The 27,580-nt window shown below is 50.4% G+C and overlaps 1 protein-coding gene across 2 annotated transcripts; it reads left to right on the top strand.

Annotated features, from left to right (window-relative positions):
- Nucleotides 1-369: 369 nt before the first annotated feature.
- Nucleotides 370-21,554, top strand: SUN5 (Sad1 and UNC84 domain containing 5). 2 transcript variants are annotated; one of them, XM_055104477.1, is made up of 13 exons: nucleotides 370-559; nucleotides 1,904-1,962; nucleotides 2,162-2,236; nucleotides 3,445-3,511; nucleotides 4,595-4,656; nucleotides 7,031-7,080; nucleotides 8,361-8,395; nucleotides 8,992-9,100; nucleotides 15,038-15,116; nucleotides 16,972-17,075; nucleotides 18,861-19,028; nucleotides 19,647-19,733; nucleotides 20,883-21,062. In XM_055104477.1, exons 1-13 carry the CDS (start codon nucleotides 483-485, stop codon nucleotides 21,036-21,038), a joined length of 1,128 nt encoding a protein of 375 aa, XP_054960452.1. In that variant the 5' UTR covers nucleotides 370-482; the 3' UTR covers nucleotides 21,039-21,062. The 2 variants fall into 2 exon arrangements, with proteins under 2 accessions (XP_054960452.1, XP_003814780.2); XM_003814732.4 differs by having other exon boundaries at nucleotides 375-559; nucleotides 16,972-17,087; nucleotides 20,883-21,554.
- The last annotated feature ends 6,026 nt before the right edge of the window (nucleotides 21,555-27,580 follow it).

Below are 27,580 nucleotides of genomic sequence, written 5' to 3'. Positions count from 1 at the left end.
CAACACATGCAATGTTATTTTGTGTTATGCACAATGTCCACCAGTGAGAAGCTCAGCATTACAAAATGCATTCAGGTGCAACCTAAGAAGGTGAAAAGCCTGGGAAGCTTGGGGCAGGAAGGGATCTAGGAAACAAGGAAAAGCATGGTTGGGTTACTGGAGCTTCAGCTCTCGCCCCTGTCCAGCTTCTGAGACCCCAGCATGGCCCTTCCTGTCTTGATGCCTCAATTTCCCCATCTTAAGAAAGGAAAGTGGGTCACAATGGCTTCCTCTGGGGGAGGTTCTAGGGCCAAGCTGGAGACTAGCCCCATCCCCTGCCTCTCCACCCACCTGCTCTGTGAGGTCACAATGCCAACTGCTCCACTGATCCTGGCAGATTCCACTTGGCACTTTTCAGGGGACATTCAGAGGCATCAGCCACTTCCTCCTCACCAGCTCCCAGAGATCCCCGCCTCCATCCCCAATCCTAAAGAAGGAAATCGATGCCACGGTCCTCAAGGAGCCCTGGGGACCCAGGCGCCCTACTCGAAGATGTGGCCCACAATCCCAGACCCCGGAGGTGAGGATGGCAGCCCCTCCCTTTTCCCAGCCCTTTACAGTTTACAAAATGCTGCCCCTCCACCCTGTCCTTGGAGGTGAGTGGCATTGTCAACTGTACTGTACAGAGACAGCCACCAAGACCAGAGAGGTTTGGCAGTGGTATTCCCAAAGTCTCCCAGCCAGGAAGTGGTGAAGCAGCCATCCTTCCAGCACGCATTTATTGAGCATCTACTGTGTGCCGGGAAATGCACAGAGGACGGGGAACACGGTGTGGCACCAGTCTGATGTGCTCCGTTCCCTCATGGAGCTCACAGTCTAGTGCAGGAGACTGGTATGAAACAAGGAAACAAGTATTTCGCCATGTTTATCTGTCAGAAAGCCTCTGAATGCAGGTGACAGAAATTCCAACTTAAAATGATGCCTATCTCTGGGCACCCAAATCTGGGTGTATATCCCAAGAGAGTATACCAAACAATCCCCAAGGGTGAGAAAAGAAATAACCAGGCTAGAATGTATGTCTTTCATCCTCTTTTAATTTATATTATTCAGGAATGTTATCATAAATCTGTACATTTGGGAAGGGTAAACAATGTATTAGTACAATTGGGTGTATATATAATTTATTAATAAACCAATATAAATACTCTGAGGTGGTATAAACAAAAATGTTTAAAGACCTTTGACTTAAGAAATAAGGGAAAATTTTAAATCTCACATATCAAGCGGTCCCAAGGTGCAGGGGGCTCCGGAGTGTGTTAATTCCTCAGTTCTGCCACCCAAGACCCAGGTTCCTGTCATCATTCTGCTCTTTTAGCCCCGTCTCGTGGTCACAAGATGGCCACCACAGTTTCAGGTGTCACGCAGAAATGTGGCGTCTAGGGGAAGGAGAATAAGCATCGTTTTCTGTGGGTCTCATTTAGCTAATCCTAAACCTAACTTTTCCCCCAAGTCCCTTACCTCATAACCACCCCCCTACCTCACCCTACCTCACCCCTGCAGACTTCCTCACCCTTGAACCAATCACAGCACAGGGAATGGGAGCACAACAGCAGGCTTCGACCAATCAAAATGGCCTAAAATCACATGGGGTAGGAGCAGACAAAGGAACAAAACCAAGCTTCTGCCAACCTCGGGGACATGGCGACAACCGCCTGTGACTGCCACAGCAACCTGGGTCTTTTCCTTGATGGATACCTGGATTTGGGGTCAGCCAGACCTGGGTCTGTCCCTGAATCACAGGCTGGTGGTGTTGGGAAACCTTCTCTGTACCTCAGTTTCCCAATCTGGAACGTGGTATGCACATTCCAAGGACACTATGTTCCTCATAATTGTAAAATGCGACTATGAATCTTATCATCCCCAGGATTGCCCAGCGAGGCCGGAACACCAGCAGGATGGCAGAGGACACCTCCCCAAACATGAGTGAGCAAGGACAGGTGCCCTGGTATTTTCATGGGCAGCTGAGGGGCTGAGGCTCAGGGATGTCAAACGGGCAACCTGGGGCTACCCAGCAAGGGGCAGGGGCAGGGATGTTCGCACCAAGCTCTGGGTGCTCCCTAGGTCTCTGCAAGCACCAAATCAAGAGGCTGGCAGTGACATGACAGTCCTGTGCTCTCTGCAGATGACAACATCCTGTTGCCTGTCCGCAACAATGACCAAGCCCTAGGCCTGACTCAGTGCGTGCTGGGATGTGTGTGTACGTATATACTGAATAATCACCTTCGTCATCAATATGGGTCTGGGGAGAGGGTCCAGCCTTGGCCCAGGCTGACCTGGGGGTGGCAATGCCTGCCCTGGACTGCAGGGGTGGTGGGGAGCTGCAGGTTGAACTCTGGAGTTCTACCCATTGGAGGTATCATTCCTGCCAAAGTCTTTGGTGGCTGGAGAGGGGAACTGGGAGGGAGACTTGCTGTCTGGAGGAGGAGTTAACTGCCAACCCTCCTCTACCACCAGTCTGGCTGCTGGTTTCACCCATCCATCCACCTGTTGAGTTCATCAGTTCTCCCAGACCTTATTTCATAGGTACATCCATCCAGTCATCCCTCTTTCTGTTCATCCACCCATCCTTTCAGTCTCCCATTCTCTCATCTATCTCCTGATTCATCCACCTTCCAAGCCAGACAGCCGTTCCCTTCTTCCTTCTTCCATCCACCCCTGTGTCCTCTCACCTTCCTGTCAATTCTGAGTCCCCTACTTTTTGCCTAGCTCCATAGTGGGCATTCTGGGATGAACCAGACAAGGCCCCAGCTCTTGCCAAGCTCCCAGTGTCTAGAAATGGGCATTGTTACATTCCAGGCCTTTTGTGCTCCTGAGTCACGATTAAGTGTTTATTGGCCAAGCGCAGTGGCTCATGCCTGTAATCCCAGCACTTTGGGAGGCCAAGGCGGGCAGATCACGAGGTCAGGAGTTTGAGACCAACCTGGCCAATACAGTGAAACCCCACAAAAATTAGCCGGGCGTGGTGGCACGCACTTGTAGTCCCAGCTACTCAGGAGGCTGAGGCAAGAGAATCGCTTGAACTTGGGAGGCGGAGGTTGCAGTGAGCCGAGGTCATGCCACTGCACTCCAGCCTGGGTGACAGAGTGAGACTCTGTCAAAAAGGAAAGAAGGAAGGAAGGGAGGGAGGGAGGGAGGAAAAGAAAGAAAGAAAAGAAAAGAAAGAAAGAAAGAAAGATATGTCTGTTAACTGCCAGTGGCAAGCAGTGCCCACCTGTAGTGACCTGTACTCACTCCAGGCTAGTGCGTACCCATAAGCAGAGCCTGGTTCTGTCCCAGGCTCGGCCAACAAGTCAAGAGGGTCTCCCAGCTCCAGGGCCTCCCCTAGCCCCAGAAAGGTCAGCAGGTCCTTGTAGTGGGACAAAGATGAGGGTGTAGTGAGTCACTGCTTTTCTGTCTCCCGTGCAGCCTGGTTCACCTGTTTTGCCTGCTCCCTGAGAACTCAGGCCCAGCAGGTTCTGTTTAACACATGCAGGTGAGCAGGGAAGGCAGGGGGGAGGGTGGATGGGGAGTGGGAAATGGCAGCTGGGGACCATAACAGCCCCTCCATCAGTTTGGATCTCCCCTTGGTAGCCAGACCAGAAAAGCTATCCCAAACCTGGCTTTTATCAAACATTCCCACCCCAGAACCCACTGTGGCCCCCCATTGCTCCAGCCCCTCAGCCTGCAGTGTCCTGGAATCTTGTCCCACCCTTCCTTTCCAAGCTGCTCTCACTTGGCTTCCTGCCAGGGACCCATTGGGCCAGCAAGGCCAGGGTTCTCACTCCCTGGGCACACCATTCCTATTCCTATTCCCACCTCCACACATTTGCACGTGCTGTTAACTTTTTTTTTTTTTTTTTTTAAAGACAGGGTTTCACTCTACCACCAGGGCTGGAGTGCGGTGGTGCCATCACGGCTCACTGCAGCCTCTACTTTTCGAACTCAAGCAATCGTCCCACCTCAGCCTCCCAAGTAGCTGGGACTACAGGCACACACCACCACGTCTGGCTAATTTTTGTATTTTTTGTAGAGACAGAGTTTCACCATGTTGCCCAGGCTGGTCTCAAACTCCAGTGATCCTCCCACCTCAGCCTTCCGAAGTGCTGGGATTACAGGCATGAGCCACCGCACCCAGCCCAGCACATGCTCTTCTTCCTGCCTGGAGGGCCTGCCCCATTCTTTCCTTCCCTTTTCCTTTGCTGTCCTTGGAAATTCTTCCAAACTCCAGCAGACATATCCACCTCATTCATTCATTCATTCATTTGAAGTTTAAATTTTAAATGTTTTCTTAACATCTATTCTGAGCCTAGCTCAGCCCTGCCACTCATGAGCTCCCAGTCAGGTGGGAAAGGCAGGCACCAAAACATTGCCAAGTTCACAGGGTTGGGAGCATTGCCTGTGGAGGTCTTTGGAGGAGGGGACATTTGAGCTGAATCCTGAAGGACACGTTTACCAGGGAGAGAAGAAGGGATAGGGCAAACAGCATGCCTACGGAGAAAGAGAGTGACGAGGAGGAGGGTGAACACTTGGCAGGGCCTTGCCCACCTGATCTTGACCACCACTCCCTGCCTTCCAGATGCAAGCTGCTGTGCCAGAAGCTCATGGAGAAGACAGGCATTCTGCTCCTCTGTGCTTTCGGTGTGTCCCAGGGCCCTGCCCAGTCCCAGGTCGAGGTATCCCTGGGCCCTGGCACTGATTATAGGACACTGGGCAAGACACTGCACCGCCACGTGACTCAGTTTCCCCATCTGCCTGATAGGTGTTGCTGTGAGAATTATGAAATGAAATGATGACCATGAAAATATTGTAGAAGCCAAGAAATGCTTCAGAAGTTATAAAGCTCTCCCCAAACCGTGTTATGAACATTGTTACTTCCGCTTTCTGGGTTTCCATGGCTTCTTTCCAGCCACCACCCCCACCTCGCACAACACAGCTTAGCTTTCCCAAGCAAAGGAATCTCCTCCCTCCACTGACATATACTGGCTTTGGAGTGGAGGCTGGGGGTGGGGTAGGGAGGGAGAATCAGCTCCCCATGGGAAAATAGACAGTGAAGCCTAGAGAACCGTCCCACTTTAAAATCCAACAACTAGGACTTCGATAAATAACACCTTTGTTGTTGTTGAGACAGAGTCTCACTCTGTTGCCAAGCTGGAGTGCAGTGGCGCAACCTCGGCTCACTGCAACCTCCACCTCCCGGGTTCAAGCAATTCTCTGCCTCAGTCTCCTGAGTAGCTGGGACTACAGGCGCGCGCCACCACGCCCTGCTAATTTTTGTATTTTTAGTAGGGATGGGGTTTCATCATCTTGGCCAGGCTGGTCTTGAACTCCTGACCTCATGATCCACCCACCTTGGCCTCCCAAAGTGCTGGGATTACAGACGTGAGCCATCGCGCCCAGCCTAAATAACACCTTTATTGTGATGCTATTAGAAATGGGTTTCTTAATTTTGTTTTCAGGTTATCTATTGCTAGTATATAGAAATACAGCTGACTTTTTGTACCTTGATCTTGTATCCTGCAACCTTGCTGAACCCGATTTTTAGTTATAACACAAGGCAAGACACCTAACCTTGGATCCCTTAGAATTCTAATGCAAGATCATGTCATTTGCAAATAGTGGTAGTTTAACTCTTTTCTGCATGATAATCTGGACGACCTTTACTTCTTTTTTGTTTTTTAAGACAGGGTCTGTCTCTGTCACTTAGGCTGGAGTGCAGTGGTGCAATCATAGCTCACTGCAGCCTCGAACTCCTGAGTTCAAGTGATCCTCCCACATCAGCCTCCTGAGTAGCTAGGACTATAAGCGTGCACCATCGCCCCCAGCTAATTTTTTAATTTTTGTTTAATTTTTTTTTTTTTGGGAGAGATTGAGTCTTGTTGTGTTGCCCGGTTTGGTCTAGAACTCCCAGCCTCAAACCATCGTATCTCAGCCTCCTAAAGTGTTAGGATTACAGGTGTGAGACACCACGCCTGGCCTACTTCTTTTTCTTGACTAACTGGCCTGGCTAGAACCTCCAGTACCATGTTAAATAGAACTAGCAAGAGGAAGCATCCCTGTCTCATCCCTGATCTTAGGGGAAAAGCGCCCAGTCTTTCACCATTAAATAGGATGTGAGCTGTGAGCTCTTCATGGATGGTCTTTATCATGGTGAGGAGTTTCCCTTCTATTCCTAGTTCGTTGAGGGTTTTATCAAGAACAATAAATAAATTTTAAAGGCTGTTTTTGTTTTTTGGTTTTTGGGGTTTTTTGAGACAGAGTCTCTGTCGCCCAGGCTGGAATGCAGCAGCATGATCTCGGCTCACTGCAACCTCTGCCTCCCGGGTTCAAGCGATTCTGCTGCCTCAGTAAAAGCTGTTTGTTTTTTAGACAGGGTCTCAACTCTGTTGCCCAGGCTGGAGTGCAGTGGATCACAGCTCACTGCAGCCTCGACTTCCTGGCACAAGTGATCCTCCCACTTCGGCCTCCGGGTAGCTGGGACTACAGACGTGCACCACACCTGGCTAATTTTTGGTTTTTTTTTTTTTGTAGAGATGGGGTTTCACCACATTGGCCAGACTGGTCTTGAACTCCTGGGCTTAAGTGATCTGCCTGCCTCGGCCTTCCAAAGTGCTGGGATTATGGGCGTGAGCCACCACACCCGGCCAAGACTTTTAAATAATGGCTTGAATGGTGGCTTTTCAGCCAGCATGGAGATCATAAAATGCAGAGCGCCTTCTTCTCTTTGCCAGTTATCCCCAGTAGAGTTGGAACAGGGAAGGGGGAGCCACAGATGACTTGGTTTATGTGCCATGTATTACACATTTGATATCATCTGATCATGAAGTGGATATTATTGTTATTCTTATTTTACAGAGGAGGGAACAGAGGCATAGAGCATTAAGTAATTCCCCCAGTGTTGCACAATGCTGGCAAGTGGCATAGCTGGGATTTGAACCCAGATGTCCTAACTCCAGCACCTAGGCTCTTCATCTTGCATGTTAAATGGCTCATTCTTATTCTCATGGCCTCACAGGATTCTGGATGTTTTCTATTCACTTACCATCGAAAATGAAAGTCTGGCAGGTGAGTGTGCACCCTCCTCAGGCCCCACGGCTGACAGGTCTCACCCTAACCAGTCAATATCACCTCCACAGCTCCATTCATTCTCACCAAATCGGGCCCCCCATCAGTTCCTGACTTGACCCAGATCCAAATCTCACCCTTCATCATACCACCCACCTAGAACCCATCTCTCTGCCAGAGGTGACTTTCAAAGATTGGATGCGATAGTCCCTCCTCCAAGATGGCTCTCCTGTATTGACTCTCAGAGATGACCCATCTCTCCTTTCTCAAGGCCCCACTTAAAGTGGGGTGGTGATAACAGGGAACACATTTCTGTACTTAAGGCAGCTTGTCCTTCTGCTTAACAGCAATGATACTCATTTGCTTTCAGGTTTCTGAGGAGGAAGGAGGAGGAAATAAGTAGCGAAACTCCCTACATGAGGTCTGCAAAAAGTCTCAGAGGACCTCAGAAAGGGAATCTGAAAGGCCTGTCCCTCCCTCTCCTCTTTTCCTCCTTATGAACCCCTTCATATCCATCAAGGTCCATCAAGGTCCAGCTAAAATATCACCTCCTCTAGAAACACCCAGGCAGAAGTTGTCACATTCCTCTTTCCTCCTATAATTTTCTGTGGTCATGACTGTCTCTCCAACTGTACTGGCAGCTTCTTGAAGGAAGGAGCCAGGTCCTATTCACCCCAGCAATGTTTAGTTTGGTGCCAGCAACAGGGTTGCCACTATCAATGTTGGATGACTGGATGGCCAGATGGGAGTGTGCATGGAGAGAGAATGGATGGGAGGATGGACAGATGGAAGGTTGGATTTGATGGATGTAGGACTAGGGGAAAGAGATAGGAGGCTAGGTGAATACATGAATAGGTGAATAGGTGGATGAAATGATGGGTGGATGCAAGAGCAGATGGGATAGATGAGTGGGTGGGTGGGTTGGTGGATAGATGGATGAATGAAAGAGTGGGTAGATGGGTTAGGGTATATGGATTGGAGTGTAAATAGATGGGGGAAGTTGGGGAGTTGGAAGAACAGATGGATAAGGGAGGGTAGGTGGGTATAAGGGTGGATGGATGAAGGTGTGGATGGATGGATAAAAGTCTGGATGGATGAATAAAAAGGGCAGTAAATTAGAGTTTGGAGAAATGATAGGTGGGTAGACGGGTGGAAGAGTCAACAGGAAAGTGGATGAATGTATGGGTTTATAATTGTGGGAGAATAGATGGATGAAGTTCTCCTGGGGCCAGATTAAGCCATCTGAAGGAGACCCCTTACTTTTCTCAATACTCCACCAGGATGACAGCATAAATGGCCCACTGCAGAGCTTGAGGTAAGAGGAATCTTCTGGGTAACCATATTATTACCTAAAAAGCAGAGCTATAGCCAGAATCTGGGGTGTATTGGCTACAAATATAGGCTCTGCAGTCAGATCAACCTGGGTTTAAATCCTAACTCCCATGCCTTCTACATGGCTGACCTTAGGCAAGTCACCTCTTCTCTCTGGGCCTTTGACTCCTCATTTATGAGATGAAGCATAACACCCATCTTGCTCTTGGCAATTATGGGTGCTAAAGAAGATGCAAAGTGTCTTGAATAGCTCCTGACCCATAGTCAGTGCTCAGCAAATGGTAGCTGAGAAGAAATTTTAACCAAGACACCACCTGATGGCAGCATCCTTAATTGCAGACAAAATACTCAGGAATATTTGGAAGGAATGAGCTGGGCATAAAGATATTCCAAGCAGAAAGAAGAGAATGAGTAATGTTTTAGAGATAATAACCTGATGAATGGGTCCAGGGATGGGCCCAAGAGATTAGGAAAATCTGAAACTCATTCTTTGAGAGCCAACTAGCAAAGGGAAAATCTGAGGGTAACAACAACGCATCACAAATCAACCTGTTCTTGTTATCACTCCTTCCTGATAAGGTTGTACCAGGAGAAGGTGCGACATCACAGTGGGGAAATCCAGGACCTCCGAGGTAGCATGAACCAGCTCATTGCCAAGCTCCAGGAGATGGAAGCCATGTCCGATGAGGTGAGACGCTGGCCATTCTGCCCCAAACATCTAATTTCTCTTTGTTTGATGTCCTGTTTCCTATACCTCAAGTCTTCTTTCTTGGTTGTATCTCTCATTTTGAGGGAGCACATCCCCCAGTGACTTTCAGGAAAACAGTGAAAGAAGTATATTTTTAGTGCTTGTATGTTTAAAAACATCTTTTTCTATCCTTGTACTTGGTTGATAGTTTGGCTGGGTACAGAATTCTAAATATGAAATAGTTTCTCCTGAGAATGTTGAAGGAAGCTCACCACTCTATTATAGTTTATACTGTTGCTAATGAGAAGTCTAATGGCACTCTTATTATTGATCCTTTGAGTATGATCTATTTTTTATCCCTGGGAGCTTGTAGAAAAATCTTTTTGTCTCTAATGTTCCTCATATAACCTGGTTTGGGGTTTGCCGAGCTTATTAAATCTGTGGGTTGATATTTTTCAATAGTTTTGGGAAACTTTTACCTTTTATCTCTTAAAATATTTCTTCTTTCCATTATCTGTCTCCTTTCCTTGGATTCTAATTACAACTATGCTAGGCCTATGCTTTGAAAGCCTTTAGAGTGCTTTATGTGATTCCTACGCTATTACCTGGTTTGTTTTTTCATTCTTTTTCTGTTATGTGCTTATGTTTTGATATTTTCCTATTAACCTTTCTTCAGGTTTACTAATAATCTTGCATCATTCTGTCTCTCCAATTTATTATTAAATCCATGCATTTAGTTCTTTTTTTTTTTTTTTTTTTTTTAATGGAGTCTCCCTCTGTCGCCCAGGCAGCTCACTGCAACCTCCGCCTCCTGGGTTCAAGCGAATCCTACACCTCGGCCTCCTGAGTAGCTGGGATTGCAGGTGCACATTACCACGCTCAGCTAATTTTTGTATTTTTAGTGGAGACAGGGTTTCACCATGTCGACTTGGCTGATCTTGAACTCCTGACCTCAAGTGATCCACCTGCCTCAGCCTCCTAAAGTGCTAAGATTACAGGCGTGAGCCACTGCATCCAGCCTTAGTTCTTAATTTCAGATACTGCATTGTTTAGTTCTAGGATATACATTTGATTTTTTTCACAGACTTTAATTCTGTGATGAAATTCCCCAACATTTCACCTATGTTGTCCATCTTTTCCTTTATTTTAATTAACACATTAGCAACAGTTATTTTAAAAATCCTTGTCTGCTAACTCCAATGTCTGGATCATCTGTGGCCTCCCTCTGTTTTCTGCTTTTTATCTTGGGTATCAATGATATGGTCTTGCCTCTTCAAGTCTAGTAACTTTTAGTGGTTTCTCAACATTGTATACAAAAGAACTGTAGCTGTTCCAAATAATTATAATTCCACTAGAGAAAGTTCCCCTTTTCTTTATAAGGAGGATGAAATAGACTGGTCACTTCTATCTAGACATGCACTAAGCTAGTTCAGACAGACCTGGATCACAATTTTAAAAAACTTTATCCAGAGGTTTTAAGCTTAACTCTTTAGACTCCTTCCCATGCAGCTTCAAAAATTTGACAACTGTCTTAGTGGCAGACTTACCGTATGTTTGAGGCCTCACAAGTCTCCAAATGTGTCTCTCACCCCTGCATGAACGCAAAAATCTCTGGGCCTGGTGGCAGCCTTCTCCGCCAGGAGCAAACTTGGATTCCTGGGTTCTAACTGTGCCCAGGATTGGTTTAGTGCCCCCAGGTGAAGTGCAGCTGAAGCACAGTATTGACTCATCACCACCCCTTCTAGGATAATGGATCTCAAAGTACGGCCCACGGCCCACGTGCCTGCATCATCAGTATCACCTGGGAAAATGTTAACAATTCGAATTAATAGGCCTCACTCAGACCTTCTGAATCAGAGGCTCTGAAGATGCAAACCAATCATCTGTGTTCCAGCAAGCCTTCCAGGTGGTTCTGACATATACCAGAGAGAATCACTGTTCTAAGGCCTTGATCTCTTGCTTGTTGTGTTTTGCGGTGCCCTCCCTCAAAGGGACTTCATTTCCTAAGCACTGTGAAGATATGAAGTTTTATTCTGCTTTTCAGAAATGCTTGAAGTGGCCTATAGCCTCCTATAGTCTTGAAATTCAGTTAATACCTTGTGAAGAAAAGCGGCCATATTTGAGGCTCCTCAAGTCCCCAGTTTTGTTACTTTAGCTCTTTGTCACCATTAAGAACTTTGCTTCCTTCTCTTTCACCGGTAGCAGCAGCCCATTGTCTGGCCTAAGCCCAGATCCTTAGCCCATGCCTAGAATCGTCAAGTACCCCCAGAGATTTAAAACAAACGGACAAAAAATGCCAGCACATCTCAGAATGGTTTTCTGCTCTGCAGAATTTTAGTTCATCTGGTCCTTGTTGCTTCCACAGATGTGCCTATGGGCTGGCCACCCTTTGGAATCCGTCAATCTGGAAACTCCTGGCCTTTGGGCCTAAGAAATGTTATTTATTCATGTGACTAAATTGATGATTTCCCACAGCAGCATTTGCTCTATTCTTATTTTTGAAGCTCCTGTTGTTTGAATGTCTGCTCCTGAACAATTATAATTTTTTTCATATCATTGGGTGAACATATATACTTATTGATCTTGGCGGTAGATATAACTAGGAGTGGAATTCCTGGATCATGAGGTATGAGTGTGTTCATGTTATTAGATGCTGCCAAATAGTTTTTCAATTTACGCTCCCATGAAAAATATATGCAAATTCCAGTTGTCCCACATTCTCACCAGCAATTGGTGTCATATGTCTTTTTTACTTTATTCTGCAGGGTGAGAAGTGGTATCTCACTATGGCTTTAATTTGCATTTCTGGTTGTTAATAATGTGGAGTGTCTTTTCATGTATCCAGCGGCCATTTGGATTTTGTCTGTTGCCTTTTGGGGGAGAATGCCATTTCTTATTGATATGTCGGAGTTCTTCTGTGTTCTGGGTAAACATATTTTATTGGATGTACATATTGCAAATATCTTCTCCCAGGCTATAGCGTGGCTTTTCACTCTCAATGGTGATGAACAAAAATGTCTAATTTTAATTAAGTCCAGTGTATCTATGTTTTTTGTGCAGTGCTTTGGGTATCCTATTTGAGAAACCTTCACCTGTCCCAACAGAGCCCTTCTGTTTTACCCTCTCCAGAGAATAACTTCTAGTCTTCTACTGGGGAACAGAGAAGTCCACTCAGCTTCTCAGAGTGAGAGGGAGTCCCCAGGGAATATGCAGATTCCTCTTAACTGTCTTAACACCCAATTCTCTACCCCAATTTCAGGGGCACCTAAGGCCACCAATCCTGAGCTTTTTGAGGATGGCCAGTTTCGGATTCAGATTTCTCATTTCTGCTAAATCAATGGTTCTCAATTGGGGATTATTTTGCCCCCTGGGGAACATCCAGCAATGTCTGGAGATATATTTGGTTGTTACAATGTGAGGAGGAGACGCTACTGGCATCTAGTGGGTAGCCAGGGATGCTGCTAAACATCCTACAAGGTGTAGGACAACTTCCAGAATATTGCTGCTGTCTCCAGGGCCACTGCTGGGACACATTGTGCCTTTTTGCAGACTGGGAAAAGCTATCTGTGCTGGGCAGATGAATTTGCAAAATGCACCTTCCTCCAAATCAAAGAATAGGTGAAGAGCTGGGTTTCAGCACCCACACAGGGCCCCTCAACTGGGAACCTTTCTGCTGTGCACAACGTGCACAACCATACGCAGCAGCCTGGTTTTCTCCTCTCCTGTGCTTCCTGTTCATATGGGTTTGGGTCTTTTCAAATCCCTTTACTGAAGCTGTAATGGAGTGTTGGGAGAAACTAAAATTACATGATGTCTTCGATCCATCAACTTTACCTAGAAGTTGAATTTTTAAAAGAGTTCACAAAGATAAATTCCATTGTGCAAGATTCAGCAAAATTTGCTAAAACTCATCTTTATCTTTTATTGTCCCAAAGTCCTAGGTCTCCAGTGCCCCTGAATCTCCCCTCTAAGCTCTGTTCAGACAGACCCAGGAGGAGAGACCGTGTCAGTCACTCACTGTCAAGTGAGGCTCTTGGCAGGTGTTTCCTCTGCAGTGGGGAGGGAAGCCCCGCTATGACTTACAAAGGCAGTAAGGTATAGTGATTATAAGGACTGGCTCTAGAGTCAGGCTGTTAGGCTTTGAATTTTATCCCCACCACCTATAAGCTGTGTGACTCTGGTCAATTTACTTACCGTCTTTGTGCCTCAGTTTCTTCATCTAGAAGATGAGTTGTAAGGATTAAACATGGTAATTCATGTAAACTTGGACTAATGTCTGTCCTATGGTGAGTGCTCCCTAAATGTATGTTGCCTTTAAACAAAGGCAGAATCCAAAGGCATGCACTAATCACTGTGCAATCATTAAGTGCCTACTGCGTGCTGGGAATCCAGGATCGGGGATCAACTAGGGCTCGTCCTTGCCCTCAAGGCAGTTCCAGCACCTGTGGATCCCAGAGAAGAAGACTGCACTCAGCCTTGGGGCAGAGAAAGAGTGGGGGCCATCGGGGAAATTCCTTGGGGTTGGCGACCCAGTTTTGAAAAGTAATAGGTGAGATTATTGTCCCCAGTCAACGAGGGGAGGAGTTGGGGATTTTTTTGCCTTTTGGAGCTGTGTAACCTCAGGCAGGTCATCAACCTCCCTGAGCCTCCAGTTTGCACATCAACAAAATAGAATCATAATCACTGCCTTGTAACACCCTGGCTATTGTTCTAGTTACCATTGCCACATAGCAAACCATCCCAAAACTTAGTGGTGTGAAACAACCACTTGTGCTCAGAGATTCTGTGGGTTAGGAATTCAGACAGGACACAGTGGAGATGGCTTGTCTGTGTTCCATGGTATCTGGGGCCTCAGCTGGGAAGACTTGAAGGCTGGAGGTGACTCTACATCTGGGGCTGGAATCATCTGGATTCACTCACGTGACTGGAGATTGATGCTGGCTATCAACTGGGACTCAGTTAGGGCTGTTGATCAAAGCACCCATCTGTGGCCTCTCCGTGTGGCCTGGGCTTCCTCTCAACATGGCAGCTGGCCTCCAGGAGTGGCTGTCCCCAGAGAACCAGGCAGTGCTGTATCATTTTTTAGGACTTAGCCCTAGAAGTCACACAGCATCACTTCTGCCAAGTCATTAGCCCAGACTGGTGGGAAGGGAGCTTAGACCCCAACTCTCAGTGGGAGGTCACAGTGAAAGAAGAGCCTGGAATGGGAGACCTTGTTGCAGCCATTTTTGGAATACAGAATCTTCCACCACTGTGAAGAGTCTAATAAAAAGAACAGCTGGTATTTATTGTGCACCTACTGTGCTAAGTGCTTTGCCACCCGCATCTGGCAGCAGAGTGGAGTGGTTAAGGGCCTGAACTCTGGAACCACAGTGATCGCTCTGCCTCATACCAGCTGGGTGATCTTGAACAAGCTACACCTTTGTGCCTCAGTATTCTCATCTTTAATACAAGGATGATAATAGTGCATACTTCTTAGGGGTGCTGGGAGGGGATAGGGTGAGCATATGTGAAGCCAAGGATAGCCCTGGCACATAGTAGGGGCTTTACAGATCCACAGTGGGAGGTAGACACGATTATTGTCCCCGTCTTACAGGTGAGAAAATCGAGACTCAGAGGGGCAGTAAGTTGCCCAAGGCCCCACAACAGTAAAGGTTGGCCTGACGTCAGAGCCCCTGCCTGAACCTCACTGAGACTCCGGGACCTCCATATGACATCTGGTCACAGTGGACTTGAAAGCACCCAGTGAACCCAGGGTGGGGTCAGGATGGCTTTGTGTCACCTGGGCTTTCACAGAGCCACAGGCTTCCATAGGCAGGGGTGGGCTGTTAGGGAGAGGACAGCGTCCTGCAGCCCCCTGTTACCTCCCGTGGACACGTGGGGATCACAGTCCGTGACAACACACCAGGGCACAACTTGTGTTTTCTGCCTTTTCAGCAAAAAATGGCCCAGAAAATAATGAAGATGATACACGGAGATTACATCGAAAAGCCAGACTTTGCCCTGAAGTCTATAGGTAGGTGACCCCCTTCCCCACCATCTGACTGCCTCAAGTGTCCTCGGAAGCTGTACACAGGGTGGGTTTCAGTTCTGGTGTGGTACTCCCTCTGCCACTGGGAAGTTCATCCTCAGAGCTGACCTCTGCTCCAAGCTGGTTTTCTTGCTACAATTTTGTTTTCTCTCAAGGGATTCTGGGATGGGGTGGGGTATGGGGGTAGGGGTGGGGTGGGGTGGGAGGGAACACGGGAATCCACAGGCCCTCAACATTATAGAAGATCTATAAAGACCCTACTATGTGCTTAGGCTGTTCTTGGCTTTACCTCTCCACCACCCCCACCCACCACTCTTCTCCAAACCCGATGCTGGGCACACAGGTCAGCAAGACAGAGCCATCTCCAACCCGCAGTCAAGAATCAGTGCTTCGGCCAGGTGTGGTGGCTCACGCCTGTAATCCCAGCACTTTGGGAGGCCAAGGCGGGCAGATCACGAGGTCAGGAGATCGAGACCATCCTGGCTAACACAGTGAAATCCCGTCTCTACTAAAAATACAAAAAATTAGCTGAGCGTGGTGGTGGGCGCCTGTAGTCCCAGCTACTCGGGAGGCTGAGGTAGGAGAATGGGGTAAACCCAGGAGGCAGAGCTTGCAGTGAGCCTAGATCGCGCCACAGCACTCCAGCCTGGGTGACAGAGAGAGACTGCTTCTCACAAAAAATAAAAAAAGTAAAAAAAAAAAAAAAAAAGAATCAGTGCTTCAGGGCTGGGCGTGGTGGCTCACACCTATAATCCCAGCACTTTGGGAGGCCGAGGAAGGCGGATCACCTGAGGTCAGAAGTTCAAAACCAGCCTGGCCAACATGGTAAAACCCCATCTCTACTAAAAATACAAAAGTTAGCCGGGCGTGGTTGTGGGCACCTATAATCCCAGCTACTCGGGAGGCTGAGGCAGGAGAATCGTTTGAACCTGGGGGGTGGAGGTTGCGGTGAGCCAGGATCGTGCCACTGCGCTCCAGCCTGGGCAACAGAGCCAGACTCTGTCTCAATAAATAAATAAATAAATAAATAAATAAATAAATAATAATCAGTGCTTCCGGAAGAATAAGGCAGGTGGCGAGGAGGGAGGGGACCTGGGCAGAGAGGCCTCCCTCTCGGGAGAACGTTTGGGCTGAGACTTGGTGAGGAGAGAAAGTACTCCAGACCAAGGGAGGCTGTGAGGAGGCCGGTGAGAGCCATTCAGGGACAGCTGAGAGGAGGCAAAGTATGGGCCGCAGGCTGCCCCCAACGCAGACCCCTACCAGGCAGCACCTCCAACTCGGGCACCCCCAGGATCAGTGAGACGCGGGGTCAGATAGTGTCAGCCCAGCCCCTGAGTGACGCTGGGCCTCACTTAGCCTCTCAGAGCTGGAATTTCCTCCTCTGCACAATGGGTGTCGGTCGTCATCACAAGACTGTTACGTGGGGAGCGCTTACCCTGTGCCAGGCACTTTGGGAAATGTGCTCTGATGACTCATCTCAGCGCCACAGCAGCCCTATGACGTGGGGACCGTTGCCACCACCATGGCTCTGCTAATAATAGCCACCATGAGAATTGCTTTAACCTGGGAGGCAGAGGTTGCAGTGAGCCAAGATCGCGCCACTGCAATCCAGCCTGGGGACTGAGCAAGACTCCATCTCAAAAAATATAAGATAAAATAAAAAATAATAGCCACCATGATTACCATTATTAACATGGCTGTAATCCCATTTCCTAGAGGAGAACAGGGCCAGTGACTCATCCAAAATGCTCGCCCGGCACATAGTCAGGGCCCATCAGTGGCGTCCCCTCCACCAGGCAGAAGCCCGGCTGCTTGGCTGAGACCCCCTTCTCCTATACAGGGGCCAGCATTGACTTTGAGCACACGTCAGCCACCTATAACCATGAGAAGGCCCACTCCTACTGGAACTGGATCCAGCTGTGGAACTACGCACAGCCCCCAGACGTGATCCTTGAGGCAGGGGGGATGGCGGGAGATGGGACAGCGGCAGGGGAGTGGTCTGGGCAGGGTTTGGGGACAGGAGCTGGCAGAAGAGGTAGGGGGTGGGAGCAAAGGGAGTGGGGGCAGGGGCAGGGTTAGAGGTAGGAGCAGGAGACAGAGCAGGGGCAAAGGCAGGGAGCAGAAGGAGGGGGCTACTGACAAGGCGGGGGCTGGGGAGAAGGCAGGGGGCAGGAGGTGAGAACAGACAGCAGGGGCTGCTGGGGCTAGGGTAGGAGCGAAACAGAGGGACAGCTTGCTTTGGCATTGCAAGGGACCCCACCACTCAGCCCTTAAGATTTGGGGTCAGAGAAACCTCAGGACTACACTGGGCATGGGCCCATCATAGACCCATTTTGCAGAAAAGGAAACTGAGGCTCAAAGAGCCAGGTCACTTGACTGCGGCCACAGAGCTGGTCACTAGTATGTAGCAGAGCCAGAGTTCAAACCTGAGCTCTTCAGCCCTCCAGGATCCTGCCTCACAGATGAGGAAAATGAGGCCCAGAGAAGGAAAATGAGGCCCAGAGAAGGAAACGCCTTGTCCTGGTCACAAAGCAGGTGTCTTCATTCAGTGAACACTGGCTGAGAGTGTCATCCCAGTGGCAGGCCCTGGGTGATGCCAAAAGGTCACAGGCCACTCATCCGTGGGTTCTACCTTAAGGAGCTCCAAGATCTTGGCACTCGAGGTCAAGCTGGGGCATTGACCTTGCTCAGCTTGGACAGGGCAAGGGGCTTCCTGGTGGCCGCAGCTGAGGACTAGCAGATCTGCAGGCAGACAGAACCCAGGGGCACAGGCCAAGCACAGGGCCGGGGAGTGCGGGGTGGTGCACACATCCAGGCTGGGGCGGGGGACGCGGCGGGCAGTGGCTGGGTTGCAAAGCGCTGGCTGCAGTCAGGTTTGGAGCAGTAGTGAAAAGCAGCCCAGCCAAGACTCTGCCCCTCCTGGGCCCTCTCCCAGCTCCAGCCTGACTGAGCTCTCCAGGTCCTCACATCATCAAGCCTGGCTCGCCCCTGGTCCTTTCCCGTGCTGTTCCCTTAGCTCCCTTTCCCAGCTGGCTCCTCATCTCCCCTGGCCCCAGCTCCTCAGGAGGCCTTCCCTGACACCCACAGCCCCCTGCACCCCTGGGCTAGCATTCACTGTTCAGATAAGGACTGTCCATGCCATGGCTCCAGAAGCTCAGAACCGACCAAGTAATCGCCTTTCCTGGGGATTTCCATCAAACCTCTTTCTCTCCCTGGGCCTGTTTCCCCCTCTGTGGGGCAGGAGATCGTGGTGCTTAATGGCAAGTTACAAGGTCAGATTCCCTGGGCTGCACTTCCAGCTCTGCATGGCCCTGGACCAGTCATTGTCCTGCTCCCCCAACTCAGTTTCCTCACCTTCAAAACGGGGATAGTGATGATGCCTAAGTCATGGGGTGATTGTAAGACCATGTAAAGAATAATGGGAGGGATGAATGAGTGAATGAATGAATGAGTGAGTGAGTAAATGAATGAATGAATGGGTGCCAATGGGGAGCGGGTGGAGGCTGGGAGGTCCCAAGCAGGCCCCTCCCTTACTGCATTGAACTGAAGTAAGGCTTACCCTTGCATGGGTAGTCAGGAGAGCTTCCTGGAGGGGGTGGCACTTGAGCCAAGCTTTGGAGACAAGAAAGGACTGGCTCACCCAGGAGGGCCCAGGAAGTACAAGGGATCAAAGGTGGGATGATCCCCCTACCCACCCAGCATATCCCTTATTGTACTTGCCTCTTCTAGCCCAACGTGACACCTGGCAATTGCTGGGCCTTTGAGGGTGACCGCGGCCAGGTGACCATCCAATTGGCTCAGAAGGTTTACCTGTCCAACGTCACGCTGCAGCACATCCCCAAGACCATCTCATTGTCAGGCAGCCTGGACACCGCCCCCAAGGACTTCGTCATCTATGTGAGCACTCCCCGGCAGGGAGCTATGCTTAGCTAAAGGGACCACCTTCCAATGGTGATATTCCAGGCCTGGGGTAAACAGTGTCTGCACAACGCTTGCAGGCTGGAAGGGCTGAATGCAGCTTGGTTAAGGCTGGAAGTGGCCAGGGCTGGGGTCCAATTTCAGCCTTCAAGGGTAGGGGATAAACAGCTACTCTATTTTAAACCAAGCTTTTCAGAGCCAAGATAATCTTCAGAGACCATGGAGCCCCCATTTTGCTAAGAAGGTCCGAAGCATTATCTGAACTGTCTCGGTGAAATAAGGTCCAGAGAAGGATCAGGGAAACACCCTAATCCTACAAGTCAATGGCAGAGCTAGTCATAGACCCCCAGGCTCTGACTCCCAGGCCAGTGCTCTTTCCTATTCATTACACTGTACCACAGTGAAACGGTGCCCAAAGAGGTAGTGAGCTCCCATCCTGGGGAGTGTGCAAGTCTCCACTGGAATGGGGAGACACCCTTTGAAGGCCCTGCTTGTATCTGACACCTTCACCTTGGTTCTGTCTCCACTGGAGAGGGGAGACACCCTCTGAAGGCCCTGCTTGTATCTGACACCTTCACCTTGGTTCTGGTTCCACAGGGCATGGAGGGCTCCCCCAAGGAGGAGGTGTTCCTGGGGGCATTTCAGTTTCAGCCAGAAAACATCATCCAGATGTTCCCACTCCAGGTACCTGCGAAGAGCTGCCTGTGCTGAGCACCTGCTGAATGCACAGTGTGCAGTCTGTACCCAGGGATCCCCTCTTCATCCCCCAGTATCCCCAGGAGGTGCCCAGTCATGACTAACCTGTTTGACAGGCAAGGAAACTGAGGCTCAGAGAGTAGGAGCCACTACCCAGGGCCAAATGGGACTCCAGGGAGATCCCACCGCCTGTGGCCATGTCCCCTTTTCCCTGATGAGCCCAGGAGCCCTCTTGCTGTGTTTCTTCCCGGGGACAGCAGATGCTGAGCAAGAGGTTCCCATTGGGCAGGGGCTGCTGGCTCCAAAGGTAGAGTCTCCATAGTGGGTGGCCCCATAATTATCACTGGATCCAACCACAGGTGGGGAAACTGAGGCCTGAAGGAGAGGGGTTTGGAGACAGAAGCAGGTCCGGAGGAGTGACCACTGGAATGGCCCTGGGGCTTGACAGGATGAATGTTCAGGCTTGGGAATCAAACCCATACCGGCCCGAATTTCTGCCCAACCACAAATTATGTGTGAGCTTGGGCCAAGCCCTGCTTCTCTGGAGCCTCAGTTTTCCCCTTCTGTCATTCCCTGGGAGGTTGAAAACATTCAGTGAAGGCCAAGCCCGCCCCACTTTTTACACTAGATAGGGAGAGTAATAAACACAGGCTCCACTCCCTCTTGCTTGGCAAAAACGGGGAGGGGCCTCACTTACAGAACACTTACTATGTGCCAGGAGTCTGCGGATGAGCTGCCTCTGTGAATGATTCTCTTCTAGAGGCCGCCTGGCCCCAAAATCTCATTTCATGCCCATGGCAATCCTGGGAAGCAGATATTACCACTCCCATCTTACGGGCGGGGCAGGGCAGGAGTGGGAGACTGAGGCCCAGAAAGGGTGGAGGTTTGCCCAAGATCCCACAGCATTAAGGCCAGGACATTTCCTTACCCACAGCATGTCTGTCCTTCTGGCCTCAGCATCTTCAGTAAGAGCTCCTGAATATCGACTTGTTGTGAGGCCTTGGGACAGTCCATCCTCCTGTCTGGGCCTTAGTTTTCCCACCTATGAAATGGGAAACTTCCCTTCCACTCCCCACCTTTGGAAAGGCAGGGTGGGAGTCTATGGGTGAGCTGCCTCTGTGACTGATTCTCTTCCAGAACCAGCCGGCCCGGGCTTTCGGTGCGGTCAAGGTGAAGATCTCAAGCAACTGGGGGAACCCAGGCTTCACTTGCCTGTACCGCGTGCGAGTGCATGGCTCTGTGGCCCCGCCCAGAGAGCAGCCTCACCAGAACCCCTACCCTGAGAGAGATTAAAATTTATTCTTTACCCCCAGACCAAGTCTGAGCGTCTTTTGGCCCCAAAAAGAGGGAGTAGGCTAGCCTTTCACATCTGAGCATTTGATGGTTAGCAATGGTTGATCCCATTCCGGGTGCCCAGACACCTTCTCAGCAGCCCCAGGAGACCCCATTCACAGATGGGGACAGTGAAGGCTCCAAGCAGCAAACTGACTTGCTGCAGATGACAGACAACAAATGGCAGCTCCAGGATTCAAACCCAAGCAGTCTGACTCTTGCACATGAGAAGCCTTTCTTGCTTCAAGTTAAGCTCTGTCCCCAAACTACGTGTGACATCGGTCAAGACCCTACCCTCTAGGAGCCTTGGTCTTCCCAGCCATAAAATAGGGACAGGATTATGACTATCGAGTCAGACAAGGTGATAGATGAGAGGTCCCAACCCTACCCACTATGGAGTGTTTCAACATCATACTGACAATTTACTGTGTGACATTGGGCATGTCAGACACCTTCTCTGGACTTCAGTTTTTCCAGGTATGTAAGTAGTGTTTCCCAAACTTCAGTCACTCATATTTTGTCTGTGTAATCTTTGCCATAACTGAGGTCCGTCCTGCTCTAGCATTGTCTTGAGAGCTTATAGAGGTGCTAAAAACAGTGCCTATTCCTGGTACCTACAGGAGCTGTGTGCACAAAGCTCTCAGCACAGAGCATGACACATGATAGGTGCTGGGTAAATGACCCTCAAGGTTATTGTCAACCTCTGGCCCCAGGCAAGTGATAGGAGGCCTAGTCCTCTGGGAGGGGCTGAGCTCCAGAATAGGGCAGGCTGGCCCAGCTGGAATGGCAGCAGGAACTGGAGCCTTCGAGGGAGGGAATTCCTAGCAGGCAAGGGCAGGGAAGTGAAGACTCTGGCACAGGGCCAGCTGGGCATTAGAAGGGTGGACAGATCGGAAATATGCTTGTCTCCAGGGAGGGCACCCTGCACCAGCCCGTCCTGCTGCAGAATCTGCCATTCTGGCCATTTGCCAGGCCTCCACGCCAGCACCCGGGGCTCCTCCAGCACCTGACCCAGGCCCATCTCTGATGGGCCTCACAGTGGAATGGGCTTCAAGGGGTCGCCTCACATCCCTGCTGCTCCCTGCTCCTCCAAGCAATCAGGGCACCTGGAAGCCATACACGTCCAGCCTGGCATCATTAGGGTAGTTTTTCTGTAAACCATTCTTGTTATTAAAAAGCCAAATCAAACTGAGGTTTGCTAAAAAGCGAATCCATTGAAAAACCCCACTTCCCCCACCCCCACATGCCCCTCCCAGGCTCACTCCTCCAGCTGGTCTGTGTTTTTTCCCAATCATTTGTCTTTAAGTGTCTTTTGTTCAACAGATTTTCTTGAAAATATTATCACCTCAATGTTTTTCTTTATGGCATCTAAGTTGTGTGCATTGTTGGGAAGGACGTCCCCAGTTCCAAGTTTATAGACATATACTCCTGTACTTTCTCCTGCTAATCTTTTTTTTTTTTTTTTTTTGGAAACAGTGTCTCACTCTGTCGTCCAGGCTGGAGTGCAGTGGTGTGATCTCGGTTCACTGCAACCTCCACCTCCCAGGTTCAAGCAATTCTCCTGCCTCAGCCTCCTGAGTAGCAGAGACTACAGGTGCCCACGACCACACTCAGCTAATTTTTGTACTTTTTGGTAGAGACGGGATTTCACAATGTTGGCCAGGCTGGTCCTCTGTTAATTTTATTATACACGCATTTTATACATGCATATATATGAATATATATACACTTGTTGGTGCATAAACCCACACAATATATAAATGTATAAAAGCTCCTAATGCATCTGGAATTTATTTTTGTGCATGGTGTGAGGTAGGGAATCTAATTTAATTTTTGTGTATTACTACCCAAAGACCACAATATGGGATCATCATTGAATGGTTCGTCTTTTCCCAGAGCTTGGAAACACTCTCCATGCAGTGCCTGGCCTCTTTTTTGTTTCACTGAGCCCTGTCTCGTCCTGCATGACCACCATGTTCTGTGACTCCAGCTTTGGAATATATTTGGTACGTACCAGCACCCCCTCTTTCTTCCTGTTTCAAAACCTCCTTGGCCATTCTCATCCACTTTCTTTTCCAGGCAAACTTGAGAATCAGCTTGTCAACTTGCATTTTTAAAATGCTGCTGAATTGGCCCTGGTTTTATGCATGACGAACAAATCTCTTGGCCATGTCAGCTCTTCTCAAAACATAGATTCTTCTCCCATTTCTTATGGTTTTCCTTCAACGTCCTTCAGTCAGGTATCCTCGCTTTTTTCATATGAATTCTGCGCTTTTCTTGCGAGATTTAATCCTGGATACTTTACCAGTTTTAGGACTATGATGAATGGGATCCTTACCCTTGGTGACATTCTCTGTGGTCAGGGCTGTGGTGGAGGTAGCTCCTGCTGCCTGACACTCATGTGGCACTTGCCCCCAACCCCATGCCACCCTCCTGAGGGTTCATGTAATTCTCCCAGGGGGACACCCGGTCCACAAACACTACATAATCCACGGTGTGTCACACCTGTCACCACATCTCCACCCGACTATGGGGACTGAACATTCCCCTAGACATGAGGAAACCGAGGCACAGAAAGATGTGGCAGCTTCCCAAGGTCACACAGTGAGTCACAGTGATGCTCTGACCCCCAATCCAGACCTGCCAGGCCCCAAAATGCTTGGTTCCCCCCCTCAACCCTTCCCACAGCCATTCAGGTCCCAGTAAGTTTGGCTGAGCCAACTCCGCGGAGCCGTGAGTAGAGGGTTGAACCCTGGTTCTTACAGTGATGCCCAAGGGAGCAGATGGTGGCCCACCCCCTCCCCCAACCCAGATGGCTGAGACTGTCGCACAAACAATGGACAGGCGCTCAATGAATGGGAGTTCTGTCATACATCCGAGGAGCCCCACTGCATGCAGCTCAGCCCCCTGACCAGATGATCAGGTACCCTTTATCCACCCACCCCTTCTGCACACTCCCTCCTGTCCTCCAAGGTCAGCAGTCCCTGGATGGAGCATTACAGTTCACAGTGCAGTTGAATAGCCTCTCTGCGTAGACAAGGAGGCTGAGGCCCTGCGAGGGACCCAGTCTCACCCAAGTCCCACAATAGGACTTTGATTCAGCCCAGCAGGGGGAGGGGCTCGTTTCTGGGACAGCAGGAGAACAAAAGTCTCCCTCCCACCCACCCCCAGTCCAGGTCCACAATGCACAAGGCTGGCCGCCTGCCCGCCACTCAGCCCACCCACTGGACTGCAGCAGAGGAGTCGGCTGCCAGCCAGGGTGGGATCCAAGGCGACCAAGACAAGAACCAGAGGTGCAGAGTGCCAACCACCCACAGGGCCGCCAGAGTGGCGCCTCCGTTAAGCCCAGTTCAAGCCCTGAGGTTTTAGCTAATCCGCTAATCCCTGGAGGCCAGACCAGGCATGGCTGGGGCAGGCTGCTTCTCTGAGACTCAGAAACCCCTGGGCAGATGGTGGCAAGAGCCTCAGTGATGAGACCCCATACAGATGGTGGCAAGGGCCCAGTGATGAGACTCAGAGACCCCCGGACAGACAGTGGCAAGGGCCCAGTGATGAGACTCAGAGACCCCCGGACAGACAGTGGCAAAGGCCCAGTGATGAGACTCAGAGACCCCTGGACAGACAGTGGCAAGGGCCCAGTGATGAGACTCAGAGACCCCTGCACGAGACCCCTGGACAGACAGTGGCAAGGGCCCAGTGATGAGACAGAGCCTAGGCCCTTCCCCTGGCCTGTGCCCCTTCACTGAGTGCCCAAGGGAGTCAGTCTTTGAGCCTCACTTTCCTCATCTGCACCAGGAGATGCCTGTCCTCACCTTCTCCCTGCCAGAAGTGGCCTAAGGCCCCCAGGATGCCAGTGTGAAAGGCTCTTGCCAGCTGTGTGATAAGTGGGGTCCCCAGAGCCTAGCACGGAGCCTGTCATGCAAGAACTGCCCCATAAATAGAAGTCGGGTGAGTGAACAGGAGGGCTCTTGACGGCACAGGAGACGGCACAGGTTCAGGTTCTAGGAATTGGAGCAAACAGCGACGTTTATTTGCAGCATAAGGCCCGCTGTGGATGGGCAGGGGGCTGGCACAGCCTGCCCTCACCCAAGTCCCCAGGGGACACTCCTTGAGGGTCCTCACTGAGGCTAGGGTCAGGGTCACAAGCATACCAGCAGCATTCCCTGGACAAGACAATCTCAGGGTGACAATCTCATGGTGGCTCGTCCACAAATGGACAGGGAGAAAAGCAAGGGCTGAGAAGTGGGAGCCCTGGAGTCCAGCCAAGGCCCTCTCTGGGCCTCAGTTTCCCCATCTACACAATGGGCACACCACCTCCTACTCTATCGGCCTCACAATGGTGCCCACCAGCTGACACCCAGGACATTGGGCAGAGAGAGAGGGGGAAATGAAGAAAGAAAGAAATAAACACCAACCCTATTAATCTTGGCCAGAGTTAGAAAGTGTAAAGTCGGCCAGCACAGTGGTTTGTATCTGTAATCCCAGCACTTTGGGAGACAGAGGCCGGCAGATCACTTGAGGCCAAGAGTTTGAGACCAGCCTGGCCAACATGGCAAAACCCTGTCTCTGCTAAAAACACAAAAAATTAGCTGGGCATGGTGGTGCACACCTGTAATCCCAGCTACTCGAAAGGCTATGGCAGAAGAATCGCTTGAACCCGAGAAGCAGAGGTTGCACTGAGCTGAGATCACGCCATGGTACTCCTGCCCGAGTATCGGAGCGAGACTCCATCTCGGAAAAAAAAAAAGTATAAAGTCATCAAGACTTAGAACCTATCCCCACCATGTCCAAGCAAGCCATGATACACACTGGCCCCCAAAACATTCTAGGAATGCCCTGGCCAAGCCAGCAAGTTGGGAAGTGACACAGGGTGGCAATCTCATGCAGAGCAAGGTAAAGAAATTTACCTGTAAGTACTTAAGCAGTGTTTCCTTTCTTTCTTTTTTTTAGATGGAGCCTCAATCTGTCGCCCAGGCTGGAGTGCAGTGGTGTGATCTCTTCTCACTGCAACCTCTGCCTCCTGGGTTCCAGCAATCCTCCCGCCTCAGCCTCCCAAGTAGCTGGGATTACAAGCATGCACCAACACGCCTGGCTAATTTTTGTATTTTTTAGTGGAGACAGGGTTTCACCATGTTGGCCAGGCTGGTCTGGAATTCCTGACCTCAAGTGATCTGCCTGCCTCAGCCTCCCAAAGTGCTGGGATTATAGGCGTGAGCCACTGCTCCCAGCTGTTAAGGAGTGTTTCCATATTAAATTATATTATGGGGTAGAAGGCCAAAATCAGGCTAATCTGCGTAAAAGAATCAGAGCCTTCTGCTGCACTCTTTTGGGCTATGTCTCCAGTGGGCTCCCAGCTAGCTGCCTTCAGAGAGACTGAGATCAGACCCACACTGGCCACCCTTCTCATCACCCTCCAAATGCCTCTCCCTCGCCCTCATGAGCTGGGGGGCCTCAGCCAGTATCTGAGGCACCGAGTCCAGGTTCTGCCTTCGGTGTCCACACCAGGCAAATCTAGCTCATTCCCCCTTTCCCGAGACCAGAGGTCGCTACAGGATCCGGTGATCACAAGAGCCCTGCCACATGCAGGCTGCTGGGCTGCAGGACATGAGCACTCCGGCACTGCCAGGGGGAAGCTGGGTAAGTGACGCCTCAGCTCGACCACCTCCCAGCTATGTGACCGCTCACCGGTCCCTATCCCTCGCAGGGCCTTGGTTCATGCAGGAAGGACTAGACCAACGCCTCACCTTCCATTCAGGTGTGGATGCCTGAGTGGCCTGCTGGGCACTGTGTGGGGTCCTGAAGCCGGTGGAGCTAGCTCAGAGGTCGGCCGTGGGGCTCAGGCAGGCAGGGCAGTGCTATCGACCACAACCCCACCAGGAAGTCCAGGTCAGAGCTGACCATCAGTGCTGGGCACCAGGAGGTCACACTGGAGCTTGGGAGTTCATAGGCTGAGGTCTGACACCTGGGCTGGTGAGGGAGGAAGCATCAGAGCAGATCTCCCTCCACCAGCAACCCTTCATCCTTCAGAGAGAATGTGCCCGAATCCCCAAGCCCTGGCCTCACTTACGGGAACGTTCCTCATGGAAGGTGAGGACCCGGTGAGGGAGGCACAGCAGAGAGACAGGGCATCTCTGAGGCTCTCCCCAAGAGGGACTGCCTTGGAACAGCCTGGGACAGGAATCCAGCACTCAGCCCTGGTCGCTTGCTGTGTGGCTGAGGGCAAGTCTCAACTTCTCTGAGCCTCCATTTCCATCAATGTGACCAGACGCCATGGGAGCAAGGAGGGAGTGAGCTCTGGCCCTGCTAGGTTTGGACCCAGTCCCTGGATCCACAGGGAAAGAGGGACAGAAAGAGAGGCAGCCTCCTGGGAACAACAGCAATAAGAAAGGACTCCCTGAGCAACTGTGACTGTGGAGCCTGCCAGCTGCCTAACCTCTGCTCCCCAGGAAGTCTGGGTTGTGCCTGCAGCCATCCTGCTCATCTCTTCATGTCCACAGAGACAG

The sequence above is a fragment of the Pan paniscus genome, chromosome 21 (genome assembly GCF_029289425.2).
Source record: "Pan paniscus chromosome 21, NHGRI_mPanPan1-v2.0_pri, whole genome shotgun sequence".
NCBI classification, from domain to species: domain Eukaryota; kingdom Metazoa; phylum Chordata; class Mammalia; order Primates; family Hominidae; genus Pan; species Pan paniscus.
Note: the sequence above shows the minus strand (reverse complement) of the source record. Positions and strands in the feature narration are given on the sequence as shown.